The sequence below is a fragment of the Nymphaea colorata genome, chromosome 3, assembly GCF_008831285.2.
Source record: "Nymphaea colorata isolate Beijing-Zhang1983 chromosome 3, ASM883128v2, whole genome shotgun sequence".
NCBI classification, from domain to species: domain Eukaryota; kingdom Viridiplantae; phylum Streptophyta; class Magnoliopsida; order Nymphaeales; family Nymphaeaceae; genus Nymphaea; species Nymphaea colorata.
The window spans coordinates 22,941,527-22,956,021 of NC_045140.1; the positions used below are offsets into that span (position 1 = coordinate 22,941,527).

Sequence of the window (14,495 nt, forward strand, 5' to 3'; positions counted from 1 at the left end):
TTTGTCCTTTTTCTCTCCTGCCTTTGCCTTTGGATTTGTAAGAACATTTGAAACTTTACAAGTCTTATTATCGAATGATCGAATAGATATTTCTACACGAGATAATGCCGATACGGACTTTTTATACGGACTTTTTATGTATTTTATAATTTTTTAAAATCAATTTAAATTAATCTTAAATTAATTTAAGGTGAACAAAAAGTTAACAATGCTAATGAAAAAAACGATCGAAGGACTCCTGCTAGTGATGACAATGGTACACCATTTAAGTCTACATGTACCACGCTTCCCCACCTACCTTAAGACAGAGAAGCACAACACCTACGAAAATGGGACTTGTCCTTTCACATGTATGTAGCCCAGCCAACAATGTAATTAAACTATGCTTTTAAGATAAATTAATCTGAATTTCAAACCAGGAAAAACCAGGAAAGGTGGTTTGGCTCGTCCAAGAATTTAGATTCGAGTGTCGGAGTGGTAGTGCACTTTACATTTGAACAGAAAAAATTCCAAAACCTACCCTATGAAAACTTAAAAGTGCAAGCACAAAGAGGATTGCGGTCTTTTTTAACAACTGTAAAATGAATCAGCTGTAAAATGAATCACTCACTCTTAAAAAAAATGCTACATATCAACCAATACATTGGCTAAATTGATGCGGAAATCCAAAACATGGATCCTTGAACTCAAAATACATGCCATTCGAGCAATCAAACACGCCTTAAGAATTTGATTAAAAGGAGGCGACCGACGATTCTTCCGATCTTCATTCACACCACAGTTTCCAGCATCCATTTTCATTTAATCAAATCGTTGAAGGTCAGATCCAACACGAGCGCCCAGTTGAAACCGGGTCCGGATCAGTCAATAGACTCACGAAGGGAACACAAGGACCAGAATCGAAGGACCAGCGGGGGAAGCGAGGAGTCGTCGTTCGTCGTTCGCCGTTCGCCGTTCGCCGTTCGCCAAGCACGACGACATCTCTCTCCAAATCGACCCTTCCCCTGCAGCTGCATCTTTCCCCATGTTGCCCCCCATTTCTTATTACTACAAACCTACATCCCCCACTCTCTCCCCGAGAGAGAAAAATGGAAACCACCACATGCTTTTAAATATAATTCTGCTCATGGCCACAGATCTTTTCCCCAGAAAGTTTTTCGATATTTTCAATTGCTTGAAGAAGGTATGTACTTGGAATCCGCGTTAAAGAATTGATGTACAAACTACAGAGTTCCTTTGACCATTCTAATGCTCAAGTTCATCGAAATCTGTTTACAGGAGCATTACTTACCGACAGTTAATTGCCATATTTTCTTCATCTCATACGAACGCGACGTCGATGGTGCAAGTCACTCGTTTCGAAGTTGAAAAGAAATCGGTGGTAGCTACATGCAACTCCAACATGTAATTTGGTACTCAGATAAAGAGGTTCAGCGTTTTTGCCAACATAATGTATGGATTCCTATGTTGTGACTAGAGAGAACAAAACTTAAATTACGGATCTCAAAAAGTGAAACTTCTAGGAGTTGAGAGGTCCTGAAGAGGTGCATCCACAGAGTTCAAAGGATTCAGGCTCCGTTTCTTGTCTGTTTTCCTTCGGCTTATGTCCAAAATAAAAAGCACGCCAGATTTTGGCATTATAACAATTGGTTATAGAAACATTACAAAAATTTTATGCACATAGTATATTTCAGCTAGAGTGCATATGCGCATAAGTATCGGCTTCCGCTGGTCGGTTCAAACTGGAAATGCATATGCCCTTTGGCGTGCATGCAACGACCTTACTTTTTTCTTTTTTCTTTTTTGAGCTAATGCTATTGTAGTAGGGATGGAGTTTAGAATTTTTTTGTTGCAAGGACCGAAGAATTTGGATCTTTTCATAAATCTTGAACCAAATTTCTCCATCAAGGTGAAGTCATCAATCCAGAAAACAAATATAACATAAAAATGTGTTCCCACTTTCTTCAGGAGAAAAAGAAAAATGTTCAGGTAACATATAAAAATACGAAGTTAGGAAAAAATACTCTCTCTCTTTTAAGTTTTAACAAGCAAACTGACGTTTGTGTCTTTTCATAAATCTAGAACCAAATTTCTCGATCAAGCTTGATTGAGGTGAAGCCATCAATCTAGAGAACAAATATACTATGAAAATGTGTTTCCACTTTCTTCAGGAAAAAAAGAAAAAACGATCAGATAACATATAAAAATAAGAAGTCAACCAAAAAATAGAAAAGAAATTCAAATAACATAAATTGTGGAATTGAATTTGAAACAAGCATAAGATTGCCGGCTGAATTAAAATACAACTGGGTTGGGTTGGGGGAATTGCATCCGCATTATTAACAAATCGGATTAGGCCCAAGAACAACATTGATTAATGGTTCACAGTCTTCCTAAGTTTCCTACGTTTGGCTGGTGTGGTCTATCTCATGTCACCGTCTTATCTACGTCCTCCTTGATCCACTTCATTGCATGCTTAGTATACTATTTTCCAAATTGGCCTGCACCGATTCATCCATTGTCTATGGGAGAAATGGCTTAAATTAGTGCTTCTTCGAGACTGGTCTGATCAGATTTTATATTAGCGAAAGCTACCGTGTATGCACTTTGCATACTAAAAAGCAAATAAACCAAAATAAAACCACATATTGTTGGATAATAAGACAACTTTTTGAGAAAAAAAATCATATTGTTGATTCTAAAGTTTTTTAAATCTTATATCCGCATTTAAACACGTCAATTTTTAGATAAATCCATAGTGTTTTGGACGTAAAATTCCACGAGCAAGGTATTCCAAGGAAAATTTGATGGAAAATTATTGCAAAAGAAAGAATTGATTGAACGAAAGAAGCTCCGATTGGGACTGGATGATGAAAGCACGTCTCTATTAATGTTGGTAGAAAAGGTGATTTATATGAAACCGAACAAAACAATGTCGAAAGAACACAAAAACAGTATTGGAAATAAGCAGTTGGAACCTTTTTCTTTCATTCTTACATGCTTTTCGAAACTTTCTTTCTTTCTGATAATTTTTGATGCCAGAGTATGCAGGCAAGCATACTCTTAATTTATAGATAGACGGCTCCAACTTAAGAGTCCCATCACGTCGATCAGCGCCCGGGTTCAACTCCCCATGGAACAACAAGCCGTGCATGCTCTTGGATTCCATTGTTGAAGTCATCTGCATCCCATTGAAAGTTTTCTGCAACCCTTAACACCTGCTTTTATGAAGAAACTACCTTGAATATTTGCAATATATACTATCTTCTGAACTCCTCTTGAACATAAGGGGATTGACTGCACTAGAACTTGGAGGCGACCGTAACAAATCTGGTCAGAAAATTTTAGTCACTTTAAATTTTTAAGAGGCACCTGCATGTATAAATGAAAAAAATTGCTACGATGCTTTAATACAAAAACAAATGTTTTTTGTAAGCATATATAGGCAATTGTTCATACCATGAAGTCTAAAACCTGGAACTTAGGCCAGCTGTGAATGCTGACTTGACTATTTAATTTTTTTTGATGTTTTCCTACCGAACTAGTAGGCAGATGTCAGAACATTCTGAATTCTAATCGTTTGTTTGATTGGGATAGCGTTTGCCTTTGTTCTAATTTGGAAGTCAGATGCCATTTTGATACCCCTTTTCTGACATTATTTTAGTCGCAGACCACTTGTTCGCGAGTTTGGCTTCGAGTCATACAAATGCCGAGCATGAAGTCAGAAATAGACGGCAGCAATTTCATAATTCAAAATAGCTGATTCGCATGGGTCAAAACGACGCTATGTAATGGAAGAGAAAGAAGACGACCTACCGTTTTAGTAGATCCGTAATGGAGCGGTAAACGTTGCTGAAATCATGGATGCTCCGTAGTTTACCATCAATAACCTAAACGTCAGTGCTTTCAATGGCAATGAAGCAAAATGAAATTCTGAAAATGATCAATCGGTTTTTGTTCGCTTGAATACAGAAGATGTGACAAAACCCACTTTCCGTCAAGAAGGACGTTGGTTCAATGGGAAAGCGAACCCTAGGAGAAAAAAGTGAATAAATCTCATTGTCCTTGATTTTTCTAGATCAACCAGACCGAAGGGAAAAGCGGACCTAGATTAATAATTCAAACATTTTTTAATCTGAAATCATCTAATACGCCAGTATGTGGATAATTTAATCTTGCCCTCAACAATGTAAAGTTGTATACCACCAAACAAAAACGAATCATCGTCACGACACAGGCAAACCGAGAGGGAGGGAGAGAGAGAGAGAGGGAAAGATGGGAGGCAGGCCGGCCGATTGGGTGGTGTGCAAGCCCAGCCGGAGCGACGAGGTGATTCCACCGGAGGAGCAACTCAGGACGGCGAAGGAGGTTCAGGCGCACTTCGACTCCATGGCCCCCAAGCGACCCCAGAAGCCCAACCGCAGCGAAGCCTCCACGACCGCTGACGACTCTCCTCCCGACGCAATTCATCCCATCCATGATCCACCGGAACTCGAGAAGCTCCAGACACTGCGAACGGAATCTCATGTGAGTTCTCTCCTCTCTCTATTCGTCCCCTCTGTTCGAAGAGGAAAACGTCCCTGTTCTTCGTGATCAGGCTCGACCCAAGTCTTAAATCGGTGAGTTTTTTCTGCAGACCATATTGGCGGATGGGCGAGTATATTCGATGGAGGAGTTCGTGGAGACCGATTACTACAAGAGGCTCAACTCGATAGACAAGAACCACTTCACGGCAAGAGAAACTAAACTGAATAAAATTTTGGTTCATATCATCCCAAAGTTCTTCTTTCTTTGTGGAGTTCTTTCCTTATTGCCTTCTGTGTGCGTGTGTTTGTATGCATCTGTGCAGACGGGGACGGGATACATAAAGGTTATGGAGGGAGTCGACGGGGTCCGATGGAGACTTGAGGAAGGAGGGGCGGCGTTGGCCAACAGCGTGGTGGTGAAGACCAGGACCAATCCCGCTACCAACGACTGGATCCCATCAGAAGATCAACAGGTTAGGTCCTTCCCCGTTTTTGATCCACTGTGGTGGTGGCGGTACTACTGCTAGGTTCTCCTCCGATGGTTGTTCTTGTCTTCACCATCACCGTTCCTTTTCTTTGTTCTGATCAGATGGCGTTTGTTTCCTCGAAGCCGCATCGGAGCGAAAGCGAGGCGTGAAAAGGACGGAGATCTCCTAGTGGTGGGGCCATGTGAAGGCCCCAGGACTTTGTGTCTCTTTCCTTGTCGTGGCATTGTCATAAAGAAAACAGAGCGAGTTGGAACTCCTTGGTGTTGTGTAGCCGCATAGGTTTGCAAACAATAAAGATGGTGGCGTGCGTCGCTTGTCCTTCTCTGAATCAATGGAAGGTCTCGACTTTCTGGTTTCGATGCGCAGAGAGAAGGTCTCAAAACTCAGGTGTTCAAAACTTCATCCCGCTTCTAAGATAATCGATGTATCATATTTTAGCTTCTAAGATTGTGAGGGTTACGTTCTTGATTTGTGATCTCTCTGTCAATCCACTTCTCCATGCGTGATTGTGCCTAATGAAGGCTCCCATACTGTCTCACAGCTGTTTGAAGCTATGAGCATGGTTCAGTGGGGGGTTGGACTTAGTATTACTAAATCCTACTTAATTGACAAACAAACCCTTAAACGAGAATTTCTAACACTGAACCCAGAGAAAATATAGCAAAATGCAAATTTTACTTCCAATTCAAGCTCAATTTTGGATGGTAAACTGCATGTCAGTCACGTAGATAAGTTATCAATTGCATTTCATTTTCATTTTCATTTCCAAATCTGAGCGACGAGGTCAAAATCAGGCACCTGATAAGTCTCATCCATTATATCTGGACATCGCATGAAATCGTCGAAAATTATGCACGTCGACAGTGTAAGAGTGCAACACGCAAGATCAGCTTCCAGACTGCAAATCTCTATCCGAGCTCATATAAATTGATCATGAAATACATCAATTTTTACTGCGAATAGTAGTGGCCTGCTTAGCCCGAGCATTGCTCCGAATGAATCAAAGACTACCACCTTTATTCAAACGATCCAAAGAATACCGGGACCATTGCCCTTCAAACAATAAAAAGGTAAAGGATGAAGCACTTTAAAAAAAAAAAAAAGAAAGAAAGTTCAGTTACTGTTTCAGTGTAGACTTTATGGAGAAAACAAACTTTTAAGTCCTCACCTATTTGGACACTTTATTTATACAAGTCTGACATCTAAAGCAAAATCTAAGTTCGGACGAAGCTTTAACATGATTAGGTTCTTTACAGATGCTAACGTTTAGCCCGATCTAATCTTTTGACACTGTTAGAAGTTTCTTGTTTATGAGTTGTGAGCTATTGGTTTTTGACTCAGCAAAGTTTGGATCTTTTGATGCATTTCTGATAGCTAAGCCTACTAAGCAAGATAAACAAATAAATTTCAATCCATGTGCATGGCTGATGCATACTGCATAGACCTAAGCACAAATAAAAAGAGATCGTATACCACTGAACGGCCTCATTGGCAATTTTCTTCCAGACAAAATGGATCTGCAAGCTCATGCTGCATGTGATGCGGCCGTCAAGACCAGTGTAAGGAAAATGTGATTGCTATTCATCGGAATTGATGTGCCCAACTTTGGAAATTGAAGTTCCGCAGCGTGCTGCAAATTGCAACTTATGACCAATTTTTATGTACTGAAAAGTTTCGTGTTGCAGAGGTGAGGTGCCGCGGAGCCAGAATTGCATCTTTAAGAGGGCAGAGTGAAACAAATGCATCCTGCTATCTGAAAAGAACCTTTTTTGAACCCTTTTTTCGCCCCAAACTTACGATCAGAGGATAGTAATATGAGAACGGCAGGAAAGAAGAAAGGAACACCGAATAGAGGAGAAAAAAAATCTATTAAATGCCCAACCGCCTGTAAAGACAAGTGATCATTACTAAAGGAGAAGGCTACAGCTGTAGGCATTCCAGTTATCGCATCGCGTAAATGAAAAGAAAGGTGACAACCATCAAGGAGTAGCCTATAGTTTTGTTCTTGGGGCTCGCATAAGGTCTAGTCTTTCTGAACACATTTCAAAGGTCTCTAACGCTGATAGCAGAAAGAAAAGAAAATCAACCATGAAATAAGCACAGTGTATGACAAAGTAACGGAAGGTAGTTCGCAGTTTAACTCCGTAAGCTTCATAACAAACTCATAATACAAGGGAACAGGTTCAATAAGCGCAAAGATATTAAAATGGTGGTTAGCGAATCCACGGATCATTTTTTGGCTCCTGAAACAGGTAATCCAAGCATCTGATTGGAAGGGGCTGCCTTTAACATGAAAGAGCACTACGAGCAGGAGTTTGTCCTGTCAAATTCGTGGAGAATGAAATCAGGTCATACCGTGCAGAATACACATGCATACCTCGCTCGCTTTTCATCGTAATGTTGGACCGCGAACCAGGAGCTTTGGTGTTCAAAATTGCAAGGTCAACTCCCTAATTGGACTTGATCTCCATTCCAGAATCCAGCGAATACCATGCTTCCGATAAAAGAAGCCAAACAAAAAATAATTCAATGCTACGTGTAGTCAATAGTGAATGGTTCTTAACAGTCGGTTTAAAACTCCAGAAAGAAGGTGTCCATGCCCAGGATGATTCTTCCTTCACTCATAAAAAAACATAACTTAAAAAACAGGAAGTTCTCTTTCCCGATGCCAATGTACAAAATGCACAAACAAGAAAAGCTCTAAAAATAACAGCATTCACAGCAAAAAACCAACCGGGAAATTACTGCCTGGGAAGATAGAGGAAGAACCTCTAGATAAGCAGAGAAGGTTCAATTTTAGGATGGTTAGGAAAAAACGGAAAGATGAGAAGAATCCTCACTCAAATAAGCCACAGAGGAAGCTACGGAGATATGCGCTAAAACAGTTTGCAATTGTTGAGCAGAAAGACCTTGAAGAGTAACAAAAAAGGGGGATGAAAGGAAAGAAAACCCTAAAGGTTGCTGGTAATGTCCCCGTTATCAGATCATTCATACAGAGCTGAAGATGGCTGAGAATTATCTTCACTCGAAGTGATGACAGCGGCATCGGCAGGTGGCGGCGATTGGGTCTTCTCATCAGGGGATGCCCTGGCCTTGACGGCGTCGAGAATGAGCAGGCTAATCTCCTTGGAGTAGAGCTGCAGGGTCTCGATCCCAAGGCCCACGGGGTCGCCCGCACCGGACTCCAGAGATCGCGAGCTTGAGGCGGCGAGGAATGCCTGATCCTCGATCATCCGGGCGGTGGATGAGGCCTCCTCGACGTCCATGACGCCATAGCGCTTGGAGAGGACGGAAGGGTTGGAAAGCGTCTCCACAATACGCTGGATCACTGCGTTTCTTATCTTCTGACTAGGCGGCCACACGGAGAATGCCATACATGAGGGAAATAGCGCCGGCTGCTTCTCTTCCGCCATCCTCGCTCTCTCTCTCAGAAAAAGAAAAGGGAGAAGCTGGGAGGGTTGGTGATGGCAATAGGCACCGCCGGTTTCGAATATCGGACCGGGTCAGAATTTCGGAATCGTTCAGTTTAGTAGGTAAAGCTTACGGGTTTTGGATCCCTTTAAGAATCCTGGTCCAAGCTTGCCTGACGAAATCCAAGGGCGGATAAGACAGAGAGAGAGAGAGGGGCGGCCATTTCTAGAGGTTTTCTTGGACTTCTTTTGTTCGCGGTTTTTTGCTCGGAATATGAGGTGAGTAATTCGAACTAATTCGTCTTCTTTGAGTCTTGCTTCTTTCGTGCTCGTGAATCCTCTGCAGTCATCTTCTCACTGTTTTTTCACCTAAGGAGGTGACCGCTGATCTGAAACTGTATACATGGGCGACAAATTTTTCATTTGGTTTCTCCTGTGTGTTTTTTTTTCCTTGATTCTGACCTTTGATCAAGTTCGATATATGTTTGATCTAAAATGTATGTTTGAGATTTACGTGATAACTGCGATCTTATACTTGTGGTATCATTCTGCACTTCGTTCCGGTCTGGTTAGCTCTTAATGGAGTGCTTGTGATGATTATTGTGGTTGTTGGTAGATTGATTTTCGTGTGTCCTTGCGTGATGGTCGTCATTTCTGCAGACTTAGATTTTGTGATTTTGAGTTGTCACGGTTAGGGTTTCCGAATGAACATGGACATTCTTCCAAGACGAATTGTGGGTAGACTTCGGGTCTCATAACGCGTTTGAGTTATATCTGCAATTTACTTCAGTGCTGACTTCCGGATGCCAATGCATGGTCATATGATTCACTGAAGACAGTGATGCATCTCACAGTTACGATGTCATTACAGCTGAAATACACCATATAACAAGATTCTGCAGCTTCTGCCTTCTTATGGCGGAATTACGTCTCGTTCAGTCAACCAAACGGTGAGTCATTACGTTGTGAAAGAAATATAAACGAAAGAACTGGCTTATTTTTTATTATACTGGATAACGTGACCTCGTGTCATTTAACAACCACGAACTGTGTCTGAAATGTGGCAGACCTAAGACCGAACTTTTTTTTTTATTGAAAATGGTGTCTAAAGAGGTGTTCCAAGCGAATGGTGTACAAAATCAGGAGTTGATTGCATGCTAAGCTTTGGCAAGATTCTTTTATTTTGCGTGTTGTTCAACAATGTGCATTGATAGAGTTTCTGTTCTCCGTCTCAATCCTAGTAGGGATGTTACCGCATTGCTGCACAATTGTCTAGGCTCTCACTGATTTGAGTCTTTTGATTTGATGTCTATAGCAATGTTTGTTTAATAAAAAGGATGGCGGCCTTATCCTCCAGCAGGATTTTCGGAACAATCTGCAAGACATATGATTTTAGTACCGTTATTGCCTGTTGTCTGCAGGGTCGTATCCACTCCCACTGTCATGCATTGTAGCATGGGCACAGAGATTGGTCCGTCTTTACATGGGAAGTACGTGAAAAGTTTTCTTCCTCAGTATAAGGTATATCAGTTATTTTTCTTTTGTATGCATCCATGAAAATGGAACAGATTCTTCCTTCCTCCCAGTCAGTAAGAAGTTAGGAAGTAAAACCTTTACATGATAATAAGAAGTTAATAAGTAATCTGTTTTCATCTTCCATTGTTGGATCTGGCAGGTACTGTTACTATTTATTAACCAGAGTTGAATGTATTGACTTTTATCTATCTCCTTATGTATTCTTGTAATGCCTTGCAATGCAGTGCATCTGTCAAAGGGACCTCTTAAAACTGAGGTTTTCCATTGCTGGAATTTAAGTAGGCTTTGCAAATGGCATGCAACTCAAAAGTATATAAGATAACAAATAGCTGTTCTTGCTCGTGCAAACCATGCCAATCCTAACTTCAAAATGAAGAGATGCATGCAGATGTAGAGCAACACCCTTTGAGAATGGTTGGGACAATGCAAGTGAAAAGGAATTGGGGTAGACAAGAAGATTTCAAAGAGACTGATGGAGGTTATAAAGAGGGAAGCTAATAATTAATGATCCACAGATCAGCCTTGAGCAACAAGCCTATGCAATTGCTGAGATTTGGTTTCCTTTCTCTAACTGATGTAAGCCAGTATGGAATACTATACAGTAAGAATATGTGGTATATACAAACATATACTGCAAATGCTCTAATAAGAAGTGCTGGCTTAACTTATAGGTCAACCAGATCCCCTGATGGTGGTCTAGCCCCTTTCCTTTTATCCTCTCTCTTTTGGTGAGTCATATTCTTAGAATGAGTTTAATTTTATAAGTGCTCAGCTTTGCTGCACATCATTTCAGATACCATCTCAGACATCCATATGCGCCCGTAAAACATAATAATTTTTTTATATGAATGACATTAGCACCATGGATATGCTTGAAGATACAGGGAGTTGGGAATTCTTTATGAGGTTTTATCTTTTAGGTATAACTGGTACATGGAGTTTAGGGTCTAAGCTCGCTTTGGATTGGGCTCCAGCTTCCAAGTTGTCATGGGATTGAACATGTGTAGACATGTTAATTATGCAATTGGCCTGGGCCCAGTAGAGGACCATTTGCTAATCATGCTGGTGCACACCCTGTCTATATATGTATATATATGTGTGTTTGCGTGTAAAGTAAGCTTATACGTACATGTACAAAAGAAATGTCCTGTATCTGAGTTATGAGTTAGAGTCTAATATATGTAACATCAAATATTAACAGCTGCGCACATGCTGTACCCAGGTGGAGTATAGGACCATATTGGACTTTGGCAAGTCCATGGCAACCCATGTGTCACAGCTAGATGTACACACACTCTACTTGCAAGTTTCTCATTCTTTGTTTGCCACTGGATTTTTTTTGGAAATTTTTATGTCCATTGAATACTATGCTCATGTATGAACTTTATCTTTTGTCAGGTCATTTCTCATTCTTTATTTACCAATGGAATTCATGGTTTAGATTCTACAAGATCTATTTTGGGAAGAAGAAAAGGAATTCAATGCTCGGCAAACTATGGTGATTTGAGGTTTCACATCAACATTCTTTTGGTCTTTTTACTTAATCTGGTTATGGTTTATAAGATATTATGGTACATAATTTCATGATTTAGTTTCTGATTCTAATAGCTAAGGTGGCACACTGCAAAAAATGTGGACCTTAGTGTTTATCTGTGTGTGTGTATGTGTTTTTTTTTCTTTCTTTGGGGGGGGGGGTGCATATGCATGCGTGTAGGTGTGCTTACATTTTTTTTTTGTGCTTGTATCTCTCTTTGCATCAATGTGGCGTCCATTGGTTCTCTTGAGCTTATGGAATCAAGTTATCTTTTATCTTTCTCAAGAATGCATTGCAAGCACTTGGGTATTTTCTGTTTTGAAGGTGCTGGAGCATTGCCATTTTTCGACTTCTGAAGAATTTTCAAAACTTTGGTTTTTTACATGTTTTAGCCTTTTAGGACTATGGTTAGACAAATTCCTTCTTTCTGCTATTTCCTTGTTGAAAGTCTTTAGTCGAAGATCCTCTCCTTGGTTCTTGTTTGTTGGTTTGTCTATCTTTTTGCCCTCTGTAAGTGTTATTATTTTTTCATGCACGGAAAATAGTTAATTCTCATCTGGAGTGGTTTCCTTTTTTGTATCTTAGGCAAGATTAAGGTTTATTCCTATTCGTCAATATCAAACAATCAACTAGACTAATGGAGCTGTTAAGTTCCATAGAATACAGTCCCCATTACATGCATGTATACATGAAGAAGCCATCAAAATGTTAAAAAATAAATAGATAAACATTGCCATTTGTGGAGTAAGTAGCGTCTCTGCTCAGCTGCATATGCAGTAAACCTAAATTATATTGCTGCTTCTGGTGCTCAGATATTTATATTTGATGCAAATAAAACAAATCTGACCTTGTGGTCTTCAGTGCAGTTACTCTATTAATGTCTTCCCGAAAGCGTTCTCGCCGACCACTTCAGGCAATCAGTGGGGACTTGGATGGTGGTGTCAGCAAAGATAACTTGACCTCAGATGAGCAGACATTGGAGCAGGAACTACAGAATGCCATTGCTGAAGAGAATTACTCATTAGCAGCAAAACTTCGGGATGCTCTTCGGGTCCTGCATGAAGACAATAGAGCAGCAATCCTTGCTGCAAACAGTCGTTTCTATGATGCATTTTGCAAAGGTGATCTAGCTGCTATGAGTACGATATGGTCGAAAGGTGACCATGTCCAATGTGTACACCCTGGTGCAGGAAGGATTTGTGGATATGATCTTGTTATGGAGAGCTGGGAATTGGTTTCCAATGCTGACATTGAGTTCCCACTGAAGATTGAATTGCAAAACACAGAGGTGTATGTTAGGGGTGATCTTGGTTATGTGACTAGCTTGGAAGTGGTTAAGACCAAAGGTAGCAGTTGGGGAAGGCAGGTTGCCACTAATGTGTTTGAGAAGGTTAGAGGACAATGGCTTCTTTGTATTCACCATGCATCACATATCGGTGTTTGATCATTTTATGGACGAGAGGGTTTAGAAGACTCCTGCTGCATACAAGGGATCTTTCGGGTTCTGGTTTGTAGGGGGGTGGGGGAGAATTTGTGCATTTGTTGTATAAGAATGAAAGTAAAGCTAGTGTAAGCAGACATTTGTTGCATTCAATTTTGAGATTTGCTTCATGTATCGTGTAAGTGTCAAATTGCTTAAATATTGAAAAGTCTCTGTCTGCGTTTGGCAATGACCAACCAAGCTGGGATTTGGTGCCATTTTATTGGTGAGGTGGGCCTTTTCTTTTGAACAGAATCTGAAGCAAAATCCGGGCCCAACTCTGTCCAAAAGCAGCAGCGGACCTCTTTCCATGTATTTCTTCTATCTAAGGTGTGACACTAGGGTCCCTGAGGTCGATCTGAGATCTCAGGCCCTTTCCCCTTTTGGATATCAGATTCATGGTTTCTCAATGTAAATCTACGTGTTGTTTAAACAGGTTGGATCTTAAGCGCCACCCAATGGAATTTGAACCATGATAACCATGCCAACCTCTATGAAGTTTACTCACAGTTTCAAGTGCATGAGATCTTCATAGGAACGCCTTCTCTCATGGCAGCGCATAGGGCCTATGTCTGCTTAGACTTACGCGAGGGTGGTACCCATTAAATTTTGAATTATGGTTGTTTGTGTAAACCGAAGCCCGATGTCAGTGCACCAAATCCATCATATCTATGTGGGTCTGATTTATATAGGTAAACTGGTAATCTAGTTATGAGCTGTAACATACAACTAACACAGGGTCCTTAACCAAATATTCGTGTGATTTATATAGGTAAACTTCAAAAGAAATATGAGATGCAAAACCTGCCTAAAGATGAAAAAACTTCAAAAGAAATATGAGATGCAAAACCTGCCTAAGGCATGGTGGAGGGAAGGGGCTCTTTCTCCACTTGTACTCACAATCGGAGGAGGGGGGTTGATACCTTAAATGTTTAGTAAAATAGAGTTAAGGCAGCATTTTAATGGCAGCCTGAAACCAACAAAAAAGGCACCATTTGAGACGGCTTTGGATGACATCAAAACTGAGTTTTTGCTAAAAACTCAATTTTAACAAAAATCTGATTTTGTAAAGAGCATGAAAAACCTGCCTCCTTCAAAATTTTCAGGCAAAACAAATTTTTACTCCTCTTAATAAGATTTTTGTTTTGCCATTCAAACATTACAACCAAGTTTAAAGTAAGTTTTTAGCCAGATTCCTACAAAACTATGTCTGTTGAAGGTGTCAACCAAACATCCTAGATTGGTCCACTCCACAACTTTTGCTTCCTTCCGTTCATTCCTCTCCCGTGCTCCTTTTCTAAGGCTAAGGCCGTACATGAGCTGAGCCGAGTCGAGTTCTAGCATTCGCTGTTAACTTAAAGCTGTTCCTGGTTTGCTAGTTGCACGTATTTGCTTCCTAATTAGTTTGTAAGTGTATTTTTTCCAAAAAGTGAGTGCAAAATCGGACTTTTCCCAGGTTATTTACAAAAAAAATTGGGTTTTGGGTGTGCCAATAAAATACACAAACCAGATTTCTGAAAC

At 40.5% G+C, this 14,495-nt stretch overlaps 3 protein-coding genes across 4 annotated transcripts; 2 read left to right on the top strand and 1 right to left on the bottom strand.

Annotated features, from left to right (window-relative positions):
* Positions 1–4,195: 4,195 nt before the first annotated feature.
* Positions 4,196–5,484, top strand: LOC116250970 (uncharacterized). Its single transcript, XM_031624995.2, has 4 exons — positions 4,196–4,527; positions 4,637–4,732; positions 4,850–4,999; positions 5,116–5,484. Exons 1-4 carry the CDS (start codon positions 4,276–4,278, stop codon positions 5,161–5,163), a joined length of 546 nt encoding a protein of 181 aa, XP_031480855.1. The 5' UTR covers positions 4,196–4,275; the 3' UTR covers positions 5,164–5,484.
* A 2,168-nt stretch (positions 5,485–7,652) lies between these two features.
* LOC116250790 (MFP1 attachment factor 1-like) lies at positions 7,653–8,513 on the bottom strand. Its single transcript, XM_031624723.2, has one exon. The coding sequence runs from the start codon at positions 8,425–8,427 to the stop codon at positions 7,999–8,001; it is 429 nt and encodes a 142-aa protein (XP_031480583.1). The 5' UTR covers positions 8,428–8,513; the 3' UTR covers positions 7,653–7,998.
* A 52-nt stretch (positions 8,514–8,565) lies between these two features.
* Positions 8,566–13,407, top strand: LOC116250789 (uncharacterized). Of its 2 annotated transcripts, XM_031624721.2 has the most exons (5): positions 8,566–8,703; positions 9,846–9,945; positions 11,183–11,245; positions 11,359–11,468; positions 12,356–13,407. In XM_031624721.2, exons 1-5 carry the CDS (start codon positions 8,699–8,701, stop codon positions 12,936–12,938), a joined length of 861 nt encoding a protein of 286 aa, XP_031480581.1. In that variant the 5' UTR covers positions 8,566–8,698; the 3' UTR covers positions 12,939–13,407. The 2 variants fall into 2 exon arrangements, with proteins under 2 accessions (XP_031480581.1, XP_031480582.1); XM_031624722.2 differs by lacking the exon at positions 11,183–11,245 and having other exon boundaries at positions 8,570–8,703.
* Positions 13,408–14,495: the final 1,088 nt, after the last annotated feature.